The following is an 8862-nucleotide window of genomic DNA, read 5'->3' on the forward strand; positions in this document are numbered from 1 at the left end:
TACCAACTGGGCTTGAATGTGCATCCTCCCTCCTGCCTCAGAGTGCTGGGGTTTTAGGCGAGCCAGAGAGACTTTTGGAAGGGGCCTTTCCTGGCCTGGGCTGTGGGCAGTGCCATGCTCGGCCACTGTGTACACAGCTCCGGCTTGTCACTGTACCCGAGTGGCTCTGCTGCTCTTGCTGGAGAGCCCATGGTGCCAGGCCCATGCTGTAGGCTTTCTGCACTGGCCCTCACCCAGTCCTTCTTGCAGTCCTTGTCACCCACACCCACCCAGCTGTACTTGGGTGGGTGTGGCATGCTCACTGCAGGCCGAGTCTCCTGGATTAAAACCAGGCAAGTGTGACCCACTCTGCCACTGGCCCAAGGACATTGTGCCCCACACGCTATTTGCCCCGCCTGTGCTCCCCAGCACAGATCTCAAGCTGGGGCCAGAAGCCCTGTGGCTTTGTCTTGGCTCCTCTGTGGGTCCTGCGTATCCTAGACCTTCCTCTTTGTGACAGGCTGCAGGCTTCGCAGGTGAAACCCTTTGTGGCCACAGGATGGCTGTATGTCTGTCTGCTTGTCTGTTTTTGCTTTGCAAACACTCCACCCTAGGGCTGCAAAGCTGCTTCCCATGCTCTCTTCTGGAACAGTTAGCAGGTGGATGGGCCTGCTTCAGTCGTGTTCCAGGCCAAGGGGCTGTTGCAGTGGGATCTTGAGGGGAGCCCAGGACGACTCTGCCTGTTGGGCAAGGCACCTGGAGCCCATGCAAGCCCGTGTGCATCTCTGTTGAATGCCCTGAGTTTGGTGAGGGCAAGTGGGTGTCGCTTCTAGGACAGAGCCCAGCTGTCTTAGGCTGTTGGAGGAGGCCAGGAGGCCAGGAACTACACCTGGAGGCTGTGCCCTGCTTTCCCTGTGTCCAGCAGGTTCAGGTCCAGCTGTGTAGCCTCAGGCCAGTTGCTTGACCTCTTTGAGCCCACCTGTCACTCTGCAAGTTGGACCCCTAGAGAGGTGGGAGGCCAGAATGGGCAGCTGGCAGCAGGGTGCCCCTCTCTTCCCAGGCGGCTGTTCGGGGAGAGCAGTGGATGGCCATTGAGTCCAAGCCCAAGGAACGACCACAGGCAGAAGACATCAAGCAGCCGCCCAGCAACCCCCCACCCCGGCCTCCGGTTGAAGCCCGCAAGAAGCCCAGTGAGGATGAAGCAGCCGGAGGCCCCCAGGTCAATCCCATCCCGGTGACTGATGAGGTGGTGTGACCCTGGCCTGGGGCCGCGGGCCGCGCTGCCACCATCTGCCACATGGCCACCAGGGGGCAGCCGTGGTCACTGCAATAAACACATTGAATAGTTTGTGTGTGTGCAGCTACCGGGGTGAGGGGTGGGGGGTGGACAGGACCCCTGACCCGAACATCCCTTCTGCCCGCCGACCACAGAGTTGCCCAGCGCCGTGGATGCCAAAGAGCCCGCGGCGGGCAAAGGCCCTCCTGGGCTGGAGGAAGCATGGCTGGTGCTGCCGTCCTGCAGCAGAGGTCCCCGGCCGCTTCTTGAGCGAAGGGGGCCTGCGACTGAGTGTGGAGGCTGACACCCATCTGTGGCGAATGCCTCGTGCACCTGCCAGGGGCGGACCTGTGCAGCCCTGGGTGGGCAGGGGAAGAGGAGAGGGGAGGCTTGGTCATCTTATTTATTTATTGGTATTTATGTTAATGTTTGGCACAGGGTCTCATACACAGCTTGCACTTGTAGTGATCCTCCTGTTTTCAGCCTCCCCAGCCCAGGGATTACAGGTGTGTGCCACCATGCCGGGCCAGCCGGCTCAGCATGCCGGGGGCAGGGTCGGCATGGCATGTGGTGCCAGGGGATCAGTCCCATCCCTGCGCTTGCGTAAGTAGGTGTTTAGTCCACTGAACTATCTCGCTGGCCCTCTATTATTGATTTTTTATGTTATTCATGGTCTTTGAGACAGGCTCCCCTATGTAGTCCAGGCTGGACTTGAGGTGACCCCCCCTGCCTCAGCCTCCCAAGTGCTGGGATTACAAGTGTGCACCACTACACTGGCCCAGGGTCTTGCACTTTAACAGCGCAGCTTCCATGTGAAATAAATGTTTGTGAAGAAGCAGGTACTTTCCCCTGCCTGATGGCTGAGAAGTGGAGCCTGGTCCAGGCAAAGGCGCTCCACTTTGAGATGCTTGAGTTCCTTGCAGCCCCTTCCTCCTGGCGAAAAGGTGAGCTGACCCTGGAGAGCCATTAAGGAGCAAGCCCTGGGACAGCATGGGCATGGTCCGCAGTGAAGGTCATCTAGGCAATAAATAGCAATAAATAGATACAAATAGGAAGAACTCAGGGCTCTGGCCCACGTCACTGGGCCGACCTGGGTAGGACACAGGTGCAGCCCACAGGCACGCGGATGAACTCGGTACGGAAGGTGAAGGCCCCGGGCGTGGGGGTGCTGGATCCGTGGCGGGAGCAGGGCTGGCGGCGCAGCACAGGCAGGCTCTGGTGCAGGGCCACGGAGTTGAGTGCAGGTGTCTCCTGGCCAGTCCTGGTATTGATGCAACCACGGCACAGGCACTCTGCGACAGCCAGCTTCTGCGGGTAGCGGTCCTTGTCTGTGTCGACCCTAGAGACCAGGTGGTGAGCTGAGGCTTCACCCTGCCTGTCCCGGAGCCCCATGGGCCTGTGCTCCACCCCTCCTGGGTTCTCCAGGAGCCCCAGCAAAGGGTCTGCCCTCTCCAAAGGTCTGGGCTGGGCAGAGCTGGGCTGGCCCCTGTTGGCAATCAGAGTCCCAAGGCTGGGAAGAGCCTGCCTGCTGTGCCTGGGCTCACCGATATCTCCAGGGTGAGATGGAGCGCTCGTGAGTATCCGCCTGCAGCACCTGCTTGGGAGTCAGCGTAGGACACTGTGACCTGGCTGGGGGCCCCTTGAGAGGCCTCTTGGGGATGGCTGCCTCCAGGCTGGACACCAGGGCCACAGGCAGGGCCTGTTCCCATCTGGCATTTCGAGCCAGCAGGTGTGGGGGCATCTGCCCATGGGGCAGCTCCTCAGCTGAGTAGCAGCGTGGGGTCCCCCAGTGTGGGGCATCTCCATGAGCCAGGCTTTCAGAAAGCAGGGTCAGAAGCAGGATGGCAGAGAAGAGCTGGGGGCAGGAGAGGGTGTGTCAGCAACGCTAGGAGGGGCCCTCACCTCCATTCCTGGGGGAAAGGGGTACAGCCCTCCCTTGGTATACAGGGAAACAGGCTGGCCCAGGGAGTCTGGCCCCCCAGCACCAGGCTCCAGGCCAGAGTGGCTGACTCCCTCTCTCAGATCCCTTCTTGGTGGCACTGTCAGAAAGGGGCCCGGGTAGTAGTGTTGGGCTCACCATTGCAGTAGCGATGCTGGCAGCAGCAGGCACAGGCATGGCTTGTAGTAGCTCTGCTGGCATCCCAGTGGCACACCTGGCAGAGGCCCTGGCCATGTGCTCTTTATACCTGGGGCCACACCTGGGAAACTCCAGGGGCTTCCTCCCAGAAGTGAGGGCCACAGGCCTGGACTTCCTCCTGTCCCAGCACTGCCCCAGTGAGCAGTGGGCCACGCCCTGCCAGGCCCACTGGGCCTGCCCCAGGGACACTCCCCACCCTGGCTGGGCTCTCCCTGGGGGCTGGGCACAGCTCGATCCTGGCAGGGACCAGAAGACCAAGTATCCTTGCCCTCTGCAGCACTGTCCCAACCCAAGGCCCTCAGAGAGCTGAGCAGCGCACTGCTGACTCCGTGTTCCTTGTGGGGTTTGGGCCTTTGTTTTCCTCAGAAGCAGGTTTGGAATGCAGGGCCTGGATGCCACTCTTCGGGAGCAGCTGTCTGCCACCCACAGGTCCTCTCTGGCAGAGGCGCGCTATCCCTACTTGCCACGGCTTTTTCTCTGGGCTTGTAACTGAGGACACCGAGCCGAGGCTGCTCCTCCCAGTGGTCACCACTGTCATGTCTGCTCCCACACCTCTATGACAGGGAGCTTGCAGTCTGCACTGGGGTGTTTACAGTGACACAAATGCATTCACGTGTGGTGTCGGGTGTGGGTAAGCCTGCTCCTGGGGTCTCTGAGGGAGAAACTCCCTGGCTGCCTCGACTCCCGGCTCTGATGTCTTGGCTTCCACGAGCCTTGCTTGACTCCTTATCATCACAAGGTCTTTGCCTGGCCCTCCATGCCCATCCCGTCTTATGAGGACAGGGTCACCATATCAGGGGCCACCCTGATCCTATCAAAACCAGGTCCTTAGGTCAGATGCAGGTAGGTGCTCAGGGACTCCAAGGACAGAGCCCTGTGCACAGCCAGTCAGTTGCTTGGCCCACTGTGGTCAGCCCGAGGGGCTCTGCCTGCTGCAGGATGTGGGCCTCAGGTTCTAGCCCCTGCATCAAGATTGAGCTGGCCAGCAAAGGGACACGCTCGTGGGGCCATCCAAAATCAGCAGCCCTCTGAGGAGCAGTGCTTTCCAGGCGACCAGACACCAACACTTGCTGGGCCCCATACAGCCCTGACCACCCACTCTTCACCCATGTCTCTAGCAAACAGCACTGCCCAGTGGATGGGTCTTGGGCTGCCTGGCTGAGACCCAGAGGCCCAACTACAGTCCGGGATTCCTAGACCAGGCCCTTGGCTGGATGAGACTCATGCTCCTGACTCAGACACAGAGACACGAAGACGCAGGCAGAGAGAGAGAGATGGAGACGGAGTGTCACAGACACCCAGCCTGAAGGTGCCTGGGAGGTGCTGTCACCAGATGCATGGGCAGATGGGTGTGGCCCCAGACACCTGTACCAGCAAATGCCAGGTGTCACTGCCAGCAGGGCCTCAACTTCTTGAGAGGTCCCCGGGCCAGGGCTGACATCCGGGGGTGGGAGGGGAGCATCCTACAGTGGGGTGCCCGCACTGAGCCTTGGAAGCAGTTACATAGGCTGATGTGTGTGGTCCTTGAAGGCTGCCCCGGGAGTGAGGGCATGGCTATGGCTGGCGGCAGACGCAGCTCCGAAGTTCCCGAGTGATGGAACCTGAGGTGATGCAAGAGGACATTGTATGGCTATGACATGGACACAGATGGGACCGGCTGAGTGGGCTCCCCAGGGTCTGGCTGCACAGTGCCTGTTCTGAGTGCAGCTTTGGAGTGACACCTGCTATGGCCAGTCCAAGTGGGCACAGCACCCCCTTGGCACGGGAGCCATCAGTGCAGCCAGGCTGGGGCCACCCTGAGCTCACCTGCCTGGCCTAGGGGAAGCAGCACAGGTACCAGCCCAGCCCACAATGGGAAACTGAGGCACAGCGCTTGCTGGGGTTGGGGGATGCCTTCATAGGGGCAGGAGACACTTGAGCCAGCCCAGCACAAACGTCACCAGTGCCACAAAACTGCTTATCAAAATATTTTATTTTAGGAGATCCCTCAAAAAAAAAAAAAAAAAAAAAAAAAAAAAAGACCCTCCTGCACATTAGATGCCCCACAATAGCCTTGGCCTTTTTTTTTTTCTTTTCTGTATCCTTTTCCTTTTTAAATCAACTAAAACAATTTGATGCTTCAAATAAAAGGAAGAAGTTCCCAATCAGATTGTAGTTGAGAATGTGGTGCAGACGCTGCCCAGCAGTTGGCAGGCGGCCTCTGTGGTTGCGGGACGACAGAGGTGGTGGCCCGACTGCTGCTGGGTGTGCGGCCGCCCTCCCAACTGCCTGGCAGGACTCTGGCTCTGGGAGCGCCGGTTCAGTCTCAGGAAGCTGGGATTCAGCATCATCTTCATTTCCTGTGTAGCTTCTTTTCCAGCTGAGAAACTTTTTTTTTTCTTTTTTAATTTTTAAAAAGAATCACAGCCAAAATAAGACATTAACTGCAAAATCCGAAATGGCTGCGCTTACCCTATTATAAAAACGCACAAGAGTCTGCTACACCTTCCCGGGGATCTTGGCCCGCTTGCGAGCAATGGCGTCCTCCACGGCCTTGAGCTGCTTCAGGAGCTCCTCTCGCCGTGACAGCGTGCTGGCCTTCCCGGCCTTGGTGCCTGCGGCTGAACTGTCCACGGCTTTGCCAGGAACACTGGTCACCTTGCTGGAGCTCTTGGACTGGGGCGACAGCTGGCGCTTCCTGCAGGGGAGGACGAGATAGGAGGTACCACAGGACAGTGCTTGGACACCCTGGGCCACTGGTGTCCCAGTGAGTGGTGATGGAGTGGTGATGGACACCCTGGGCCACTGCCCACTCAGACCCTCTCCGGTCCAGTCACACTTCCCTGCCCCCACGGCCTTGGTGAGGCCAGGCCACTCCACTCTGTTGAGCCACTTAGGAACAGCGTGGCTAGCCAGGACAGGTGCCTCCCCTGGTGCCCCTCCCAACCCTCCCACCCCCGGCCTCCAAGCTGCCTGTGAATTGTGACCTGGCCTGGGCCTTCTGTGGGGCAGGCACAGGCATGGTGCTTGGGCCCAGGAAAGGCTGGGCCTATGTAGCAGGGACTCACCTGTCTGCTGGGGCCACTGGGGCCTTGGAGTTCTGGCCCCTCTGTCGCTCTGGCTTCGGGGAGCCCAGTCTCCCACCTGACTTCCGGTCCCGGGAACCTGGGAATAGGGCAAGATGAAACCACTGGCTGCCAAACAGGCCCAGCACCTCTCTCCAAGAGTCTAGCTCAGGTGTCAAGGTGGCTCACCAGCCCAGGAGTGCTCTACCATGTAGGTACATCCCCAACCCTTTCTTTTTTGAGACAGGTTCTTGCTGTGTCATTGAGACCTAGTGTGAACTCACGACACAGCCCAGGCTATCCTCAATCTCACAGTGATCCTCCTGCCTCAGCCTCCTATATGTGTCATCTCACCTGTCCTCTAACCTGGTGTTAGAAAGGACTGTTTTTCATAAAAAATTGTATTGTGTTAAGAGGTAGGCATTACTGTACACCAGTAATCCCAGCACTCAGGAGGCTGAGGGTGGAGGATCATCAGAAGTTTGAGGCCAGCCTGGGTTACATAGACCCTGGTTCAAACAAACAAGCCAATCAACCAACCAACCCAATTATTTAGCCTGCCTGCTGGAGGTGCTGGAGTGGGGTTTATTATTATTATTACTATTATTTTGCAGTACCAGGGATTGAACTCAGGACCTTACACTTGCCAGGCAAGTGCCTATTCTACTGAGCTATTTTCCCAGCCCCCAGAGTGGTGTTTAGGGCTGTGTGCAATCTAAGCAAATGCTTATCACTGAGTTGCACCCCTGGTTCTATCACTTTGAAATAAACACACGCAGGAGCTTTCTGTTTGGCCCCTCTTACTATAAACAGGGGTCAGAAGTTCCCTGGGGCTTCTCAGTGGTTCTCCGCAGCAGATGGGTGCCCTGTTGTGTCCCAGAAGGCAGCTCACCTCGGTCTGGTGACTGGGTGGCCCGCTTAGCTGGGGGGCTTTGCCGGTCCTTATCTGCTGGCTCATACCGCTTCCTGCTTCCTTTGTCAGCTGCCTGAAATGACATGGTACAAACTCGCATGTGGGCCGGCTACTGCCAAGAAGCGGAACATGTAGCTGTGGTCTGTTCTCTGCTGTCCCTCGTTGGTGCTTCCCTTGCCAGGGGCCCAGCAAGTGGCTCCCCACTGATCATACAGTGGCTCTGGTACTAGGTGGGGACCTGAGCTGCAGGGACAGGACCTGGATTCTGGAGGGCCCACCTGGCCAGCTCACCTTGTTCAGCAGCGTTAGCTTGATCTCCTTGTGGGCCACGAAGGAGCCCTGTGGAGGTTGCCCAGGGGGGGTGGGGGCCGGAGCTGCGGGCTGCTGGGAGGGTTTCCCACCGGCCGTGGGCTTCGAGGACTTGGGTGGTTGCGTGGCAACATCCCTTTTCCGTTTTTCCTCCTTAACCCCATCTTCTTTCTTAGATTTTCCTGCCAGGGCAAACCCATCAGGGCTCCTGCGTGTGCTGCAAGCCTAGACGTGCTCTCCCGATCCAAGCCGCCCCCGGTGCCGGCCCGTACCTCGCTCCTTCTTAGTCTGGGCAGGGGTGGGGGACCGAGAGCTGGCTGAGGACACAGGGCTGGCCAGATCTGCATACATATCCTCTGAGTCCACACTGTGTACCGAGCTGCTGCTCGAGGTGGCGCTGGACACCGAGGAGACACTGCTCACACTCAGGGACCTGCACAGGTAGGTAGGTGGAGGTGAGCCGACGGCCTCCTGCCACAAGACGTGGCACGTGAGATCTGGGTGGCGGAGCTGCGGGGAGTGGAGCCACATAGGGAGGGAGGCTGAAGTCGGCTTGACAGAAAGGGCCCTGCTGAGTATTGCGAAGGGACTTGGCTTGAGCACAAGCCAAAAGCAGAGCCAGTGGAAGCGATGCTAATGATGCCATGAGGGCAGTGCCACAGGTCTACAGACCAGGAGGCTGAGGCGGGAGGACTGCTCTGGCCCTGTTTGGGGACAGGCCTGTCTCAGGAAAAAACAGTGGTTTTAACCTGCAGCAGATTTTTTTTTTTTTTTTTTTTTGCAGAACTGGGAATTGAACTCAGATCCTTGCGTTTGCCAGTCAAGCACTTATCCTACTGAGCCATCTCCCTGGCCCCCTGCAGCAGATTTAAAGACGAGATGGCAATTTCTCTTCACAGCAATATATGCGGGTGAAAGCATGGTCCTTAGGTTCTGCCATGGTGCAAGCTCCTTGTGGACTTGGATGGTACAAACCACCCTGGCTTGGGGCCGGGAAGATGGCTCAGTGGACAAGTGCTTCCCTGGCAAGCGCAAGGGCGAGTTCAATCCCTGGTGCTGCAAAAAAAAAAAAAACAAACCAAAAAACAAAAAACAAAACCACCCTGGCTGGCAGTGGCTGCCTGACACTGCAGCAGGTGTGGGGAGACCCATCTTTTCTACTTTTTCTTAAAGGTTATACTTTTCTTAAAAAATTTATTTATTT

The 8862-nt window shown here is 58.0% G+C and overlaps 3 protein-coding genes across 5 annotated transcripts in view; 1 reads left to right on the top strand and 2 right to left on the bottom strand.

Moving 5' to 3' along the window:
* Window positions 1–1327, top strand: part of LOC101568794 (cytochrome b-245 light chain) — a 7459-nt gene extending 6132 nt beyond the window's left edge. Inside the window, exon 6 of the mRNA XM_004645000.2 lies at window positions 1040–1327. Within this exon, the coding sequence (XP_004645057.1) occupies window positions 1040–1234 (195 nt within the window). The 3' untranslated portion in view covers window positions 1235–1327. The remainder of the gene's footprint in view (window positions 1–1039) is intronic.
* Window positions 1328–1988: 661 nt separating this feature from the next.
* Window positions 1989–3371, bottom strand: Il17c (interleukin 17C). Its single transcript, XM_004645035.2, has 3 exons — window positions 3333–3371; window positions 2800–3110; window positions 1989–2594 (listed from the first exon to the last, which is right to left on the bottom strand). Exons 1-3 carry the CDS (start codon window positions 3369–3371, stop codon window positions 2333–2335), a joined length of 612 nt encoding a protein of 203 aa, XP_004645092.1. The 3' UTR covers window positions 1989–2332.
* A 2080-nt stretch (window positions 3372–5451) lies between these two features.
* The window catches only part of Zc3h18 (zinc finger CCCH-type containing 18), a 51563-nt gene continuing 48152 nt past the window's right edge, over window positions 5452–8862 (bottom strand). For all 3 annotated transcript variants that reach the window (XM_023705170.1, XM_004645001.3, XM_004645002.3), the window contains 5 exons: window positions 7931–8091; window positions 7641–7840; window positions 7329–7422; window positions 6440–6536; window positions 5452–6069 (listed from right to left, as the gene is read on the bottom strand). In XM_023705170.1, coding sequence (XP_023560938.1) covers window positions 5871–6069; window positions 6440–6536; window positions 7329–7422; window positions 7641–7840; window positions 7931–8091 — 751 coding nt within the window. In that variant the 3' untranslated portion in view covers window positions 5452–5870. The remainder of the gene's footprint in view (window positions 6070–6439; window positions 6537–7328; window positions 7423–7640; window positions 7841–7930; window positions 8092–8862) is intronic.

This window comes from Octodon degus, unplaced genomic scaffold (assembly GCF_000260255.1).
Source record: "Octodon degus isolate 3935 unplaced genomic scaffold, OctDeg1.0 scaffold00215, whole genome shotgun sequence".
Taxonomy (NCBI): Eukaryota; Metazoa; Chordata; class Mammalia; order Rodentia; family Octodontidae; genus Octodon; species Octodon degus.

What these genes read in the sequence shown, in the direction of transcription:
- Il17c (XM_004645035.2), bottom strand. Translation starts at nt 3,371, where the DNA reads ATGCCTGTGCCTGCTGCTGCCAGCATCGCTACTGCAATG. An exon ending in CCAGCATCGCTACTGCAATG is followed by an intron (nt 3,111 to 3,332) that starts GTGAGCCCAACA and finishes TCCTGCCCCCAG; the next exon opens with CTCTTCTCTGCCATCCTGCT. An exon ending in ATCTCACCCTGGAGATATCG is followed by an intron (nt 2,595 to 2,799) that starts GTGAGCCCAGGC and finishes CCTGGTCTCTAG; the next exon opens with GGTCGACACAGACAAGGACC.